Genomic DNA, 16,459 nt, shown 5'->3' on the forward strand with positions numbered 1-16,459 from the left:
ATTTGAATGTCACTTAAAATTCAAGATTTATTACAACTATAATTGGTAGCACTTTAAAAATTATTTTAACGTCATATATAATAATGGGGCATCACACAATCCATAAGTCCTTACATTAAGTAGCATATGGTATACTCAGCAGGTCTAGTGCAGTTCTAGGGCTATAACTGGCACTTAAATACATTTCAGTCCTTAAAGGTAGTATGGAGAAAAAACACTGAAATAACAGTAACAGATTTTTTTAAACAAATTAATTCTTGGGCAGGGTGCGGTGGCTCACGCCTATAATCCCAGCACTTTGGGAGGCCGAGGCGGGTGGATCACGAGGTCAAGAGATCGAGACCATCTCTACTAAAAATACAAAAAATTAGCTGGGCATGGTGGCGCTCACCTGTAGTCCCAGCTACTCGGGAGGCTGAGGCAGGAGAATTGCCTGAACCCAGGAGGCAGAGGTTGCAGTGAGCTGAGATCGTGCCATTGTACTCCAGCCTGGGTAACAAGAGCGAAACTCCGTCCCCAGAGAAAAAAAAGAAACAAACAAAAAAAATCAATTCTTTGATTTTTCAAACACCTTGAAGCCAAAGGAAACTCATGATTCAAATGAATAGGTATGGATCATTTTATTCAATACTTATATTTAGAAAATATATGCTAACCAGACTTTCCAATGATTAATATTAGTGTTTAAGACTGATAAACTTTTGAAAAGGCAGTTAAAGTTTATCTTCTACTATTTTCTTACTTCGGAAATTCTTTTGTTTGAAAGATGGGAGATAAAGCTTAAATTCTTTTTTAGTTTGCTAAATGAACCTTCAGAATGCCTGCCTCTGAGGTCATTCTTAGGAAGGCCCTTGTCAACATAACATAGCTGTAAAATAAGCATTTGTGTTTCCTTCTGATACTTTTCTCACTTACATATGTAAAAGTTTCGATCTGTGTTCCATCAGTCACCCATGTTTGTGATATAAAATTTCTTTATTTTCTTCAAAGAGCAGGCATTTTTTCATTAATAATTCATCCTTTTCTATTCATATATATGAACATTATCAATCCTTACATATATCTTGTATCATTTCAGCGTTTCTGGATTTTCTATTCTGTTCCATGCATTTATCTGTATTTTCAGCTGTTAGTAACAATTAATTATACAAATTAATAGCACATTTTAAAATCTAGAGAAGCCAGTATTTTTTCAGTCCATTATACAATTTAAAACGTCATCACAACAGTAAAAGCACGTGTCGTGCAAAAATGTTAAAACCTTGATATTTTCATTCGGTTTACGTACAATTGATACACACAGAAAGAGCTCACATTTTGAGAAAAATGTGTCTTCTCATTCAAGAACACAAAACCCACCTCCCACTTCCAAGCTTCCCTCTAAACCCTTCAGTAAAGAACCAATCTATGTAAAACGGACAGTTTTGTCTGAGAAATTTTCGCCTACTGGAAATGACTTCCCGGCATTTTCGATAAGGGAATGCGTTCTCTCAGTAGGGACCTCCTGGAATGTGTAACACACCATGTTTTAAAGGTGAACGTTAAAAACAACAACACTATACACCTGACTTAGTGAGTTAAATCACTCACAGGCTCCACCAATCAAGCAGCTGAGGCTCATTTGGCCCCGCGGCTCCGAGGCTGCCCGGCGCCCTCCAAGGCCCCGTCCCAGGGGGAAGCCGGGCCTCGGGAACCCTCCCACCCGGGTGGGCCCCGCTACCTGTGCGGCTTGTCCCGGGCGTCCAGGCCTCCGCTCCCCGCGCCAGGCAGCTCCTCCTCCGCGGCGTCACCCCTGACAGCCGCCTGGGGGTCCTCCGCGGTTCCGCTCCCGGATTCGGTGCCCGGAAGCGGTGTAGACCGGGTCTGTGGAGCCGGGACCTGAGCTTCCGCTCTGCCTTGGCCCCCGGCTCCGAAGCGGAGGAACTTCTTCAGGCTGGAGACTTCGGAGATCCCCAACAACCAGCTCCTGAGCCGCGGCTCCTCCCACCCCCACCCAGACCAACCCCCATCTGCGATCCCAAGTCTGCTTTCTGGCCCGGAATCCGCCATCCAGCCGGGCCCCCCGCAGCCTCCGGCCTCTCCGACCCGGCGAGCCCCGCAAAGCCGTTAGGCGCGCGCCTGCGTCACGGGGGCCGCCCGGCTCCGGAAGCCACGCCCAGGCGCGTGCGGGCAGGTGGGGCTACAGCGCCGGCACTCACCTGGGCTCCGGGTTCTCCTGGGCTCACCTGGGCTGCTGGAGGACCACAGGCCTCACTTGAGATCAGGGGTTCAAGACAAGCTTGGCCAACTCGGTGAAACCCCACTTCTACTAAAAATACAAAGATTAGCCAAGTGTGGTGCTGCGTGCCTGTAGTCCTAGCTACTTGAGAGGCTGAGGCAGGAGAATTGCAGGAACCTGCGAGGCAGAGGTTGCAGTGAGCCAAGTTAGTGCCACTGCACTCCAGCCTGGGTGACAGAGTGAGACTCGGTCTCAAAAAAAAAGAGCCTACTGCAAGAGGTCGCACGCCTGTCGTCCCAGCTACTCGGGAGGCTGAGGCAGGAGAATCCCTTGAACCTGGGAGGCGGGAGTTGCAGACAGCCTGGGTACTGCATCGCGCCACTGCATTCCAGCCTGGGTGACAAAGGTGAAACTCGGTCTAAAAATTAAAAAGAAAGTTACGACCAGGCGCGGTAGCTCACGCCTGTAATCCCAGCACTGTGGGAGGCGGAGGCAGGGGGAATCACTTGAGGTCGGGAGTTCGAGGGCAGCCTAGCCAACATGGCGAAACCCCATCTCTACTAAAAATTAGCCGGGCATGGTGGTTGGCATCTAAAATCCCAGCTACTTGGGAGGCTGAAGCAGGACAATGTTTGAACCCGGAAAGAGGAGGAGGTTGCAGTGAGCTTAGACCCCACCACTGCACTCCAAGCTGGGCGACAAGGGCAAAACTCCGTTTCCCAAAAAAAAAAAAAAAATAGTGGCCAGGTGCAGTGGCTCACACCTGTAATCCCAGGAGTTTGGGAGGCCGAGGCGGGAGGATCACGAGATCAATAGATTGAGACCATCCTGGCCAACATGATGAAAACCCGTCTCTACTAAAAAATACAAAAATTAGCTGGGCGTGGTGGCACGCGCCTGTATTCCCAGCTACTAGGGAGGCTTAGGCAGAATTGCTTGAACCCGGAAGGCGGAAGTTGCAGTGAGCCGAGATCGCACCACTGCACTTCAGCCTGGTGCCTGGCGACAGAGGGAGACTGTCTCCAAAAAAAAAGGTTGCAATAGAATTTTCCTGAGCCGTTTTCCCTGTACGTTTCTATTTGAGTTCAGAACAAAACACCTCAAAATAACGCTAAGCTGGCATTGACTATTCTGTGAAAAACAGCAGGGGCAAGAAAAAAATACTTTGAACTCGTTTCTAAGGCGAGTTCAACTTCCCGGTGAAAAGATGTCCTCCGTATACCACAGAATAATTCTTATCTAGGAAGGCAAGTTGAGGCAGAGGAAAATCTGTACAAAGCTTATTAAACTAATACATACATTCTTGGTTACGTTGCCATCCCCTTAACTACTTTAGCCTAAGAACCCCCCCATGTTAGAACATTTCGTTTATTGCTGTACCATTTTATTATTTTAGTGTGCAGATCCACCTGGAACTTGGGGCTTTACTTTGGAAGGCTCCCGTGACTTTTATCAGTTTCTCCTGCTTATGTGTCTCAAATGAATCCTCAGGGTAAACCAAAATGTAAGGTAATGACTTAAGTCCCATACTGTTGCAAAGCTTTCCTACACTTTTGTGCGCAGGTTGTTTACTTTTTCCCTGGTTTTGGTTTTCCCCCAGCACACGACCGTTTTCGTTTGTTTGGTGACTGAGTTTCGCTGTCGCCCAAACCAGAGTACACTGGCGCGATGTCGGCTTAAGGCAACATTCGCCGCCCGAGTTCAACTGATTTTCCTGCCTCAGCTGCAGGAACAGCAGGGACTCGAAGAGGGCGCCACCAGGCCCTTAAATTAAAGACAGGGGTTTCATCACAGTAGCCAGACCAGTCTTTAAATCCTTACCGCAAGTAATCCTACCGCCTCAGGCTTCCGCAGTTAAGGGATTAGTGTTGAGCTGCGGCTCTCCGCCGAAGAAAGCCTAGTTTGAGAGCCGCAAGCCCAACCGCCATCCCCTAACCCTCCACTCACCGCCTACCCGTCCATCCCCGTAGACTTTACTCCCCAGCGCTACGGCTCATTCAAATGAAACTGTTGGCGGCTCTGAAAAGAGCCTTTGGTTTACGTTGGCACTCGCCCTTAGTACAACTCATGCCCTCTCTCCGCGGATGCGGCGCGCGAGCTGGATGTCCTTGGGCATGATAGTCACCCGCTTGGCGTGGATGGCGCACAGGTTGGTGTCCTCGAAGAGCCCCACCAGGTAGGCCTCGCAGGCCTCCTGCAGCGCCATCACCGCGGAGCTCTGGAAGCGCAGGTCGGTCTTGAAGTCCTGCGCGATCTCGCGCACCAGGCGCTGAAACGGCAGCTTTCGGATCAGCAGCTCGGTGGACTTCTGGTAGCGGCGGATTTCCCGGAGAGCGACAGTGCCGGGCCGGTAGCGGTGCGGCTTCTTGACGCCGCCGGTGGCCGGCGCGCTCTTGCGGGCCGCCTTGGTAGCTAACTGCTTACGCGGAGCCTTGCCGCCCGTGGACTTACGAGCTGTTTGCTTCGTACGAGCCATGACAAGGGGTTTCGGGAAATGGTGGCGACCGAAAAAACAGCTGGTCCGACTCCTATTTATAAAGGCAAAGTCCTTCTGATTGGTCCGATTCTTCCAATTTCGCGCCCTGACTCGTGTAATGTGATAGGACTTGTGATTGGCTAACAGGTCTCATTTTTAAAATCTTAACCTACGGAAATGTGTTTGGTTTCTTTCTTCTCGTTCCTTGCCTTTTATTATGTTTTATGTGCTTACCGGTATTACATACATTCATTGATTTTATTTTAATCAAGTTGGGATTATGTTTTAGAGACTTAAGTGAACGTTCTGTAGTTCTGGAGAGATTTCAAAAACTCCGCGTTTGAACGTGATTGGTCCAGCTCAATTTGTCTTTTAATATTTCGTTTAAAATTCTTACTTTTAAGAAATATTTTCAACATATGTACCCTATTTTATATAATCTGAGCCTTCCAACAAACACTGGTTTCACTTCCAGACACTCCATTCCTAGGGGACATGAAAATCCCATGGCTCATGTGTTCATCCTATGACTCCTGAAAAAGCTTAAATTTTTAATCTAAGAATGCTGACGACCTTGATCACATTACAGAAGAATGCCAATGATACAATTCTGGAAACATGTAAATATTTAGCTGATTTCTATTTTAGAATTATTTATTCTTAATTTAAATCTGGAACCTGCAATTGGGTAGGAAACTAGAAACATAATATCCGTCTTTGTTTCTGTTTAGATTCGCACTAAGGAGACAGGACTTATAGCTAGATGATACTGGAAAGGCATTTTTTTCTTAAGGTTTTGAATGAAAAACTACACTTTATGTCCCCAACGGTATAGAAAAGAATTTAGGGTAGGTTTCGGATAGATATCCAATCAAAAAGTAGAGTTGAACTTAACTTTTTTATTGGCTGATTTGGTCCAATCAGGGACTAGGAAGGATTAAGCACCTATTTGCATAGAAGGCCTACAAAAATAGCAAGCTATGGTGTTGAAGTGATTCATTCTTGGGTCTGTTCTTTGTTCCTTTAGCTTTCTGTGATACCTGAGCCAGCTAACTCCGTTTCCACCCTGAAGAAGGACTCCAAGAAGGCGGTGACCAACGCGCAGAAGGACAGCAAGAAGCAGAAGCGCTGCTGTAAGGAGAGCTACTCCGTGTACGTGTACAAGGTGCTGAAGCAGTTGCACGCCGACACCGGCATCTCCTTCAATGCCATGGGCATCATGAACTCCTTCCTCAACAACAACTTTGAGCACATGGCGGGCGAGGCTTCCCGCCTGGCGCATTACAACAAGCGCTCGACCATCACCTCCAGGGAGATCCCGATGGCCGTGCGCCTGCTGCTGCCCGGGGAGCTGGCCAAGCACGCGGTGTCCGAGGGCACCAAGGCCGTCACCAAGTACACCAGCTCCAAGTGAATGTAAGCATGTTGAAATCCGAAGACTTTTCAGAGCCACTTAACCATCTCAATTAGGAATTGTAATGCTGGGTGCTGCTGTATTCATCCTGTTCTTCCGACCCTTAGTTTTTAGGGCTTATTTGTCCTTATAAAGGTGGTGTCTTAAACTGTATTATCCCAGGCTGTTACTCAAGCTCAGGCAATGTTTCCCACTTTGGCCTTACCTTGTGTTACTGAGGCAGATAATTTGACACAAGAAAAGTGGACATTCTTCTTTGGGAACTAAAAAATGAGTGCAGTTTAAGATGCAGTGAATTCCAGGAAGCACTTTTACCAAGCTGGAGCTGGTCAATTTGAATATTAACAGTAAGTTGAAACTACAATGAGAGCCTTTAATGGTTAACCCATACTAGATAGCATAATGTGATATTTGTAGGAGTCTCAGGGAGGTTAATGTCAACTGGAATACAGTAGTTTACCAACTACCTGAAAGAAATTTCAAAGTTTGTAGAAAATGGAATCTTGTCTGTGGGCCAGGCTGGAGTACAGCGGTGTAATCTTGGCTTACTGAAACCTCTTCCTCCCCGGTTCAAGCAGTTCAGTGTCAACGACCAGCCCTAAAAATTTCAATTTCTTAATAGACGGTGACTAGGAGACATTCTTTATGGGTATGGAAAAAATACCATGGAATAAACCTGCAGTTACTCTGCGAGTAATATGTGGGGTTTTAGGTGTCATTAAAAAAACGTAGATTTGTAAAACAGTTGAGCAAAGAGTATAGAAAACCAAGGACCCGGCAACAACGTGTCTTTGTTTTTAGATAACGGTTGGCAGTCACTATAGAAGCCAGGCCCAGGCCGTCTTAACTTAAAAAGGCTAACAGGAATCACTAAAAATAATGTGTACAATTTCTGCCGTGGATTTTTTAAATACTGAGATTACCAATTGTAATAGTGCGGTGATACAGGCTGGAACTCCTACCTTCCTCCACCCCCGTAGGCATTTCTCTTGTGGCAGTAGCAGGAGCTAAGGGAAGAGTATTTTAAGATCTTAGATTTGAGATGTGCCTAAAAATTTTTCCCTAAAAGTATCTGGTGGATGGACTAGTATTTTGAGTTTATTCATTTATTGAGAACCTATTAAATTATGGAAAATATTTAGGAAAGAGGCAGTCAGAAAGATAGAAGTGTTCCCTGTCCTTTACCTGGATTGAAATCTAAAGTGGATATTTAGACAAACTCAAAAACTAAAGGAAGCATAGGGCAGACACGCTGGCTCACGCCTGTAATCCCAACACTTTGGGAGACCAAGGCGGGCAGATCACCTGAGGTTAGGAGTTCAACACCAGCCTGACCAACATGGAAAAACCCCGTCTCTATTAGCATGGCGTGGTGACAAGTGCCTGTAATCCCAGCTACTGGGGAAGCTGAGGCAGAAGAATTGCTTGAACAACCCAGGAGGTGGAAGTTGTCGTGAGCTGAGATTACACCATTGCACTTTAGCTTGGGCAACAAGAGGGAAACTTAATCTCAAAAAAAAAAAGAAAGAAGCATAAGTATGAAGGTCATTTTTTTTTTCTTTTAATTGGCTTTTAAGGGGACTGAATTTAAATTCCCGAAAACTGAATTAACCTACCCTGAAAACCTTGCAAGTTCCAGAAGGTAGTTCTGGAGGGAGGGTGGAGCAACAGAGATAAGAGATAGTAGAAGAGGAAGGAGCCAGCAGCATGGATTTCAAAACTAGACCTTCTTGCCTCTTCCCTAGGGGCCAAGGAGGAGGAGTAGAGAGAGAGCCATGAGAGAGGAACGAAGAGAACAGAGTTCAAGTCTGTATTGATGGCACTACAATTAAAAATAGAGGCTACTCATTTATATTCCTATCTAGCCATGTTTCATCACTGGTTGATAAGGATTTCATAGAAGTGCTTTACTAAAATGTACAACCGCACTGAAATGTAGCAAGTAATATAAGACAGCAAATATTGTATGTTATTTATGCAAATAATTTAATAAAAGATTTTTAAATGTTTACCTGTATGACTTAGTATTTGATACCTCTGGAACTAACAAAATAGTTACTAGTTAATGCAAATCTACTTCTCCGTCACACAAAGCTAATACAGCTCAAGACATGGGAGTTCTAATATCCTTGGAAAATTTTTCTCTACATACACATACACACACACATATATAAAACGTGTGTGTGTTTGTCTTATTATTTGAAATATTCTCAAACATACTCTGCTATGGAGGACCTACCCAACAAATGGGACAGATCAAATTTGTAAGACGTGTTAAGTATTACCTACACAAGAAGTTTGCAAGATGTAGACAAAATTCAACACCTATATTTATACTCAATCATAAATGAGTAGCCTTTGAGACATGTTAGGCATAGAGAAAGTAGGGCTTGTGTGTGCTGCACTACTCAGAGACAAAGATGAAAGAAACAAACCTGCCAAACATTTGTGAGGCACCACATATTCATAAAGTGCTCAATATGAGATCATAAATGAACTGCCCACTGCTAACACCCATTTTAGCTGTTTCATTGGCCCTCAATAGACAATCTGCATATGAAAGGCATGGCTGCTCACTGTCACTAGAGCAATATAGGTGGCTGTATACTAATGGAGCAAGCCTGTGTTGGCTCCACATAATGCATCTGCTGACTCCTTTGCTCATGAACTCTTTCTCAAAATCACCCTGTCAGCGAGGGGGAGGGAGAAGCCTCACACATAGGACATGCATCACCAAGGATTCAGGCAATGAGACTCATTTACAACCTATCTGAAATGTGTCCACTTGCCAAAGCTTTCCCCCTTGTTTCTTGCTATATTTCAACTTGATTCAATAAAATTAAGCCATGGAGCTCAGGCAACTTACGTGAGACTCTTCAAAGCCTCTGGAACAGCCTGCCTGGTAGTGTATTTGGAGGTTATGGCATTACTTTTCCATATAACATTGTGATTTTGTCTTTCTCAACATATGCCTGTTCCAGCTCCAGCTATGACATTTACATTTAATCCTGAAGAAAGGGAAGACCATTGCAGTGGCTCACGCCTGTAATCCCAGCACTATGGGAGGCCAAGGCAGGAGGATCACCTGTCAAGACATTGAGACCAGCCTTGGCCTACATGGTGAAACCCCATCTATACTAAAAATACAAAAAGTGGCTGGACATAATAGCACACACCAGTTATGCCAGCTACTTGGAAAGCTGAAGCAGGAGAGTCACTTGAACCAGGGAAGTGGCAGCTGTAGTGAGCCAAGATTGCACCATGGCACTCCAGCCTGGGTGACAGAGAGACCATGTCTCACACACACACACACAAAAAAGGAAACATTGGAAAGAATTGCTTCAGTGAGGAATTTTCATACTACTCTAGAATCAGATGTTCATTTTAAGATGACTGGACAGCACTGACTTCAAGTGTTGCTGTTTGCAATCAGCAAAGGGCTTGGGAAATCACAAAAATACCTTGAAAAGTGAAGTCAGGGCTACATGTTCAGACTGAATGCCTATGGTGAATGAGATTAGGCTGAGTTTGAAGTCCAGTGGCACTTTGTTCTTTGTTTTCTGAGACATGGTCTCACGCTGTCACACTCTGAGTACAGTAGCGTGAGCACAGCCCACTGTACTCAGCCTCGACATCCCTGGACTCAGGTGATCCTCCCAAGTAGCTAGGACTACAGGGACACACACCAAAATGCCTGGCAAATTTTTAAGTATTTTTTGTAGAGACGTTGTTTTGCCTCGTTGCCCAGGCTGGTCTCAAATTCCTGGGCTCAAGTGATCCATCTGCCTTGGCCTCCCTAAGTGCTAGGATTACAGGTGTGAGCTACTGTGCCGCTCAATGCCTTTGTTTTTTCCTTTTTTTGAGACGGAATTTCGCTCTTGTTACCCAGAGTGGAGTACAATAGCATATCTTGGCTCACCACAGCCTCCACCTCCCGGGTTCAAGTGATTCTCCTGCCTCAGACTCCAGAGTAGCTGGGATTACAAGTATGCACCACCATGCCCGGGGAATTTTGTATTTTTAGTAGAGATGGGATTTCTCCATGTTGGTCCTGCTGATCTCAATCTCCTGACCTCAGGTAATCGTCCCTCCTCGGCCTTCCGAAGTGCTGGGATTACAGGCATGAGCCACCGCTCATGGCCAGCTATGCTGTTTTAAATACCCATTCCAGTTTCCGCAATCTGGTATAGACGCTCCCATTCTACCTGGCTTAGTCCTGTCCTCTATCTTGCAACTCACTTGAAGACACACCTATTGGAGTCAATGTTCTTTATGCACTGACTCCCCCTGCCCCCCACCCAAGAAGATTCAACCGTGCCTTTTGCTTTATTATAAGAAGGAGTTTCACTCTTGTTGCCCATGCTGGAGTGCAGTGTGCAATGGCATGATGTGTGCTCATTGCAACCTCTGCCTCAAGGCTTCAAGCAATTTTCTGCCTCAGCCTCCTGAGTAGTTGGAATTACAGGCATGTCCCACCACGATATTTTTAGTAGAGGTAAGATTTTTCCATGTTGGTCAGGCTGGTCTCCAACTGCTGACCCCAGGTGATCCACCCACCTCAACCTCCCAAAATGCTGGGATTACAGGTGTGAGCCACTATCCAGCCGCCTTTTCCTTTAAAAAGCTCAGCTTTCTCATTTCAAGATACTCAGCCTTGTTCCTCAAAGCCTTCCACATCTGAAATGCCCATCGTACCTGAATCAAACCACAAAGGTGAATGACAAATTGTCCTTATTACCTAGAAAACAATGTATACAACTTATCAAACAAAAATAACCCAAAGGGTCAGAATTTATTTTTATTGTTTTTGTTTAAGCCCTTCTTGCATACTGAAGAATATAAAGAATTTATTCAAGCAGAAAGTTTAAGGATGGACCACCTGGAAACTACAAAGTAATAGATACCATTTTGAAATAGGGAAGTTCAGATTTGATGTAGGCAGTGAGAAGAGCTTTTAGCAAGATTACAACATTTTTCATGCCAAGTTGGCACATAGTTATAGCAATTTGATTGGTTATAGACTTTCTTTCGAGGAAGGGTACATTTTACCTCTTCTACACAAAGCAGGACAACAAAGGGCAGTTCATCTTTAACAAGGGCCATTAATTAAGGCAGGAGACTTTAGTCCCTGATGTTGTTTAATTCTACACATTGTAGAATAAGGAAAAAGAGAACTCAAGTTACCACATCTCTCTCAAGCTCAATGTGTTTTGGGAATTCCAACAGCTGTTTTCCTTTTATTAAACAGAGGAAGTCAAGTTTTGTCACACAGGCTGGAGTACAGTGACACAGTCATAGCTCACTGCAGCTTCCAGTTGATGGCTCTAATAACTCTCCTATCTCAGCTTCCAGAGTAGGACAGGCTACGGGAATGCACTATCACATCAAATTTTATTTATTTTCACAAAGTATAGCACAGCAATGGAATACGCTTAACATTAGTAGTTTGGAGACTCACTTCTGGGTTGACATTTGTTACATCATTTATTAGCTGGATGATTTTAGGTATTATGCAGACCATTCAACTTGTTTCCTCATTTATAAAATAGAAACAATAAATTAATTTTTATAATGATGAGGTGATTGCTCAAGCTTATTTAGAGTTGGGTCTAACAGAACTCCGACTTCTACTTCACTGTTCTTTCTACCATCATCAAGAACAAAACTGGGGCTTCTACATAGCAACTTTAGAAGATAAGCAGGTTTTCTGGAAATAGATTTAGAACAAGAGAGGATATTTCTGTGACATGGGTCCATGGGTGAAAAAATAATGAAAAAATAGGATATCTAAAATCACAGATACGTGATACTGTTGTGGCTCAGAAACCGATACTCCAAAATATGGCACTTTACATGCTGAACTGAAGAAACTAGCTAAATGAAGAAGGTCTCCGATTTTCTCCCCACCTCTCCCATCTCTCAGTCCTCTGTGTCTCTCAAAACAAAGAATGAGGATATTTTCAGAAGTTCCTTATCTGCCTAAAGTCCAAGCCTGCCAAACAATACAATTATCTTTAGTCTCTACCCTGAGTTTTCATTAAATGAACTCATATCGTAAGAAGAAACACAAGCCTGTCAACAAACCTAGATAGACTTTTGTCACAAACCACTGCCTACTTTACAGTCCTAACAGACATTGTCCCAGACCTTTTCATGTTCTTCAAGCCCATTGAATTCCCCTAAAAATCATTTACTATACACGTAAAAACACTTCTCAAGGTCCCATTTCCCCAGGAAGTAGGGAAGATAAACATCTGTACACTATTGCAATATTGGGTGATCACTGTCAAGCTCCCTCCGCAGTGTACATGTTAATAAATTCATATGTGTTTTCTCTTATTTATTCTGGTCGTTAATTTAACCTTTTTCTTCCTTTGGGCCCACATTGAAACTTCATTTTTCAACTTCTAGTTAGGTGTAGCCTTTTAGCTAAGTTCCTGTCAATAGAACATAAGTAAAAATGGATTGACGTTTCCAGGCCTGGGGCATAACAACTTTCCATAAAGGATTTCCCCATGTTCTTTGTCCTTGTAGGGCAAATGTGGAAACCACATTTAGGATAGCCAAGTCACAAAGACAGAGGGCATCTCGGTTCCAGAACCACAGCTGGAAGAAAGGGTGACCTGTTGATATAGAATATCCTTTTGAACCTCATGTCTGCAGAAAATAAGCTTGTATTTTTTTTTTTTTTTTTTTTTTTTTTTTTTTGAGACGGAGTTTCGCTCTTGTTACCCAGGCTGGAGTGCAATGGCGCGATCTCGGCTCACTGCAACCTCTGCCTCCTGGGTTCAGGCAATCCTCCGCCTCGGCCTCCTGAGTAGCTGGGATTACAGGCACACGCCACCATGCCCAGCTAATTTTTTGTATTTTTGGTAGAGACGGGGTTTCACCATGTTGACCAGGATGGTCTCGATCTCTTGACCTTGTGATCCACCCGCCTCGGCCTCCCAAAGTGCTGGGATTACAGGCGTGAGCCACCACGTCGGCCACTTGTATTTATCTTAACTAGTATGTCTGCACCCAAGAAAGGTCCAGATTCTTAATTTCTAAAAGAAAATTCATTTGCTCTTTGCTGGATTAATCTTCAGGTTAAAACATTTCATCTGTAAAAGAAACAAGATTTCACAGGGAGAAACAAATCAGAATGTGGTTGAACTTCTTAAGAGATAACCAGAGAAGAGGAAGCTGCATTCACCTCTATCAGCAACAGAACAACTGTCCACAGCCTAGTGATCTTTCAAATGTGGATGTGACCATAAGAATGAGGTAGTTTCACTGGTTATGTTGCCTCTTGGATCCTCCATTAGAAAAGCATAAGGAGGGCTTGATGCAGTGACTCACACCTATAATCACAGCACTTTGGGACTCTGAAGCAGGAGGATCACTTCAGGAGTTCCAGACCAGCCCGGTTAATATAGCGAGACCTCATCTCTATATTCAGAAAAAAAAAAAAAAAAAAAAAAATCAAATAAAATGAGTAAGGAGGCCAGGGGTGATGATGGCTCACACCTTTAATCCCAACACTTTGGGAAACAGGTGGGAGGATTGCTTGATGCAAAGAGTCGAAGCTGCAGTGAGCTAGGATCATGCCACTGCAGTCCAGCCTGGACAACAGAGCAAAACTGTCTCCAAAAAAAGAAAAGAAAAGCTCAAGGAGAAAATAGAGACTTTATAATACTGACATTGCTCCCCAAAAGTCTTACAAAATAATCTGGGTAAATTTTGTAGACCTCTAGACATGTCTTTTCCTCTAACTGTACTTATGAAAAAGTGAAAGTAATTGATAGTCCATTATTGTCAGTTATAATCAGAAATAAAATCCCTGGATCTCATATTGGACTATAGTCTCAATATGAAGGATTAAGAAGAAATGCGATCTCTCAATTTTTGTCACGGTTTAAGTAGGGCTCAAGATCAGCAGTAGGGAATATGTATCATCTTCATCACAATTTAATTTTGTTTTTATTAATTACAGAGTCGGCCATCACATTATAACCATTATAGGAATTTTAATGTGGAGTTCTGTTGCCAATAGGAGCAGTTTTCTTTGTACTTGGGAGGTCATCCATAGATACCTAGTGTAATCAAATCTCCAAAAATGTTACAGTATATAAAGCCTTTTTATAAAGATTACATTAGATTCTTTCTTCTGAAAAGTAAAATGATAGCAACTTTGCACATCTCTTATTTTTTATTTTAAATCAATTATCATGTTGTACTGTTTGGTTAACTACTTGGTATATTTGAATAGGGCTAGCAGTCCTCCATGGGGTTAGCACCCATCTTTTCCTGCCCCTGCCCTTGGTTCACTGAGTGTCCTTGGGTATCTGGAGCAATACTTTTGAAAAATATTAAAATATATGAATCAGGCCAGATGCAGTCAGTGGCTCATGCCTGCACATTGGGAGACCAAGGTGGGCAGATCACCTGAGATCAGGAGTTCGAGACAAGTCTGGCCAACATGGCGAAACCCTGTCTCTACTGTGAAATATAAAATTTAGCCAGACGTGGCAGGCTCCAGTAATCTCAGCTACTTAGGAGGTTGAGGCACGAAGAATTGCTTGAACCTCGGTGGTGGAAATTACAGTGAGATCATACCACTGCACTCCAGCCTAGGTAACAAAGTAAGACTGTCTCAAAAAAAAAAAAAAAAAAAAAAAAAAGGCTAGGCATTGTGGCTTGTAGGTTAGCAGCCCCAGCCTCGTGTTCATGGGTGCCCTTAGTCCTGGCGGTGATGAGGCATTGAGAAAGAAATAAAGACAAATACACAAGAGTAGAATTTTACAGCATGGGTCCAGGGGACCAGTGCAAGTGTGGGGACTGCGTTGGTATCAAGTTCTGGTTTCCACAGGATTTTATTAGGTGCGTACACTTGTTAATTGAGGAGTGGGGTAGCAGGGAGTGGGGTGATCAGGGGAGGCCTTGAAACTAATGTGGACAAGATAGCCAGAGGTAGAAGAGTGGTCTGCAGTATTCAGTAGCAGATGTGATTCTTATTCTACCACCGGTTGCTATCAAGGTACATTTGCATCAGAAGCACAGTGGTTAAGCGGCCACCAGGTCTGACCACACCCAAAGCAGCAGGGGACTTTCATCTCCCCAGCCTTGAGGACACAGAGCAATCAAAATTACTCCGTATTCTGAGAGCCCAGTCAGAACCTGTGACATTCCGATCATCTCTGCCCTGCAAGGCTTTTCCTCCTTGCAAGCTCCCATCTGCAAAGATCCTCCTGGATCTTGTGAGCAGAGGTCACCTCCCTTCTCAGAGATATTGCACAAGCCCTCTTTATGAGACCCTCTTGCAAACTCTATATTGAGAAGGCATTCATAGGACCAAAGCAGTATTTCCTGCTCTGCAACCACCTCTCGGTGTTCCACAGTTTTAAGTGCTCTCACATGGTCTTTATCTTAGGCTTCCCGTTGCCGCTTGATTTCTCTTTTACTGCACCAATATATGATATAGCTTAGTTGGGGGTATAAACTTCAGTGTACAATGGGCAAAGCAAGCTTGTAATTATTTAACTAGGAATAACATAGGTCTGCCCCTGGTCACCTTGACCCACACCCTCCAAAGAGCTATCTCAAAACCTGTTAAAGAAGTATATTTGGGAGTGAAATCGTAGACTTCCTTCAGCCTTTTTGGCCTAAAAGAAAGATGCAGAGGCAAAATTTATAAAGAATCTACCTCAGCCAAAGTCAGGACAGCAGCTCAGAAATCTCAGGCCCAAGTAATCTTTGATATGAGCGCCACTGGCCTTTGTTAAAGATGGGTTTTTAAAGGCCAAAAAGTGGGGACAAAAGGTGGGCTGATACGAAGTTTTTTGTCAGGAGTTCTCATCGGTTTACAGAAATAGCATCAATTAGTTATTGGCCATATATTGTTAAGCTATAGGGTGTGGGTTACAGCCTGGGATGTGGCATTATTACGTAACCTTATAGCTACTTGCAGCAATAACAAGCCGTATTTAGAGATTAATACATAGCTCCAAGAGGGGAGTAGGATGTTGTTACTGTCTCATTTTAATGTCACTCTGAGCCTGATAATTTGAAAGATCTCCCATTCCTCAAATAAAACTTATTTTCTGGCCAGGTGCGGTGGCTCAAGCCTGTAATCCAAGCACTTTGGAGGCCAAGGCAGGTAGATCACCTGAGGTCAGGAGTTCAAGACCAGCCTGACCAACATGGTGAAACTCCGTCTTTAAGAAGAAAAAAAATAAAAAGTATTTTCTTAGCCTGGTATGGTAGGTCACATCTGGTAATCCCAGCACTTTTGGAGGCCAAGGTGAGAGGATCCCTTGAGCACAAGTGAGACTAACCTAGGCAACACAGTGAGGCATTGTCTCTTAAAAAA

At 43.9% G+C, this 16,459-nt stretch overlaps 2 protein-coding genes across 2 annotated transcripts; one reads left to right on the forward strand and one right to left on the reverse strand.

The window, feature by feature from the left end:
* Positions 1–4,223: 4,223 nt before the first annotated feature.
* LOC101028819 (histone H3.1) lies at positions 4,224–4,721 on the reverse strand. The gene has a single exon (XM_039462657.2). The coding sequence runs from the start codon at positions 4,692–4,694 to the stop codon at positions 4,284–4,286; it is 411 nt and encodes a 136-aa protein (XP_039318591.2). The 5' UTR covers positions 4,695–4,721; the 3' UTR covers positions 4,224–4,283.
* Positions 4,693–8,840, forward strand: LOC141584211 (histone H2B type 2-E-like). Its single transcript, XM_074397118.1, has 2 exons — positions 4,693–4,758; positions 5,722–8,840. Exons 1-2 carry the CDS (start codon positions 4,693–4,695, stop codon positions 6,106–6,108), a joined length of 453 nt encoding a protein of 150 aa, XP_074253219.1. The 3' UTR covers positions 6,109–8,840.
* Positions 8,841–16,459: the final 7,619 nt, after the last annotated feature.

The sequence above is a fragment of the Saimiri boliviensis genome, chromosome 4, assembly GCF_048565385.1.
Source record: "Saimiri boliviensis isolate mSaiBol1 chromosome 4, mSaiBol1.pri, whole genome shotgun sequence".
Lineage (NCBI taxonomy): Eukaryota > Metazoa > Chordata > Mammalia > Primates > Cebidae > Saimiri > Saimiri boliviensis.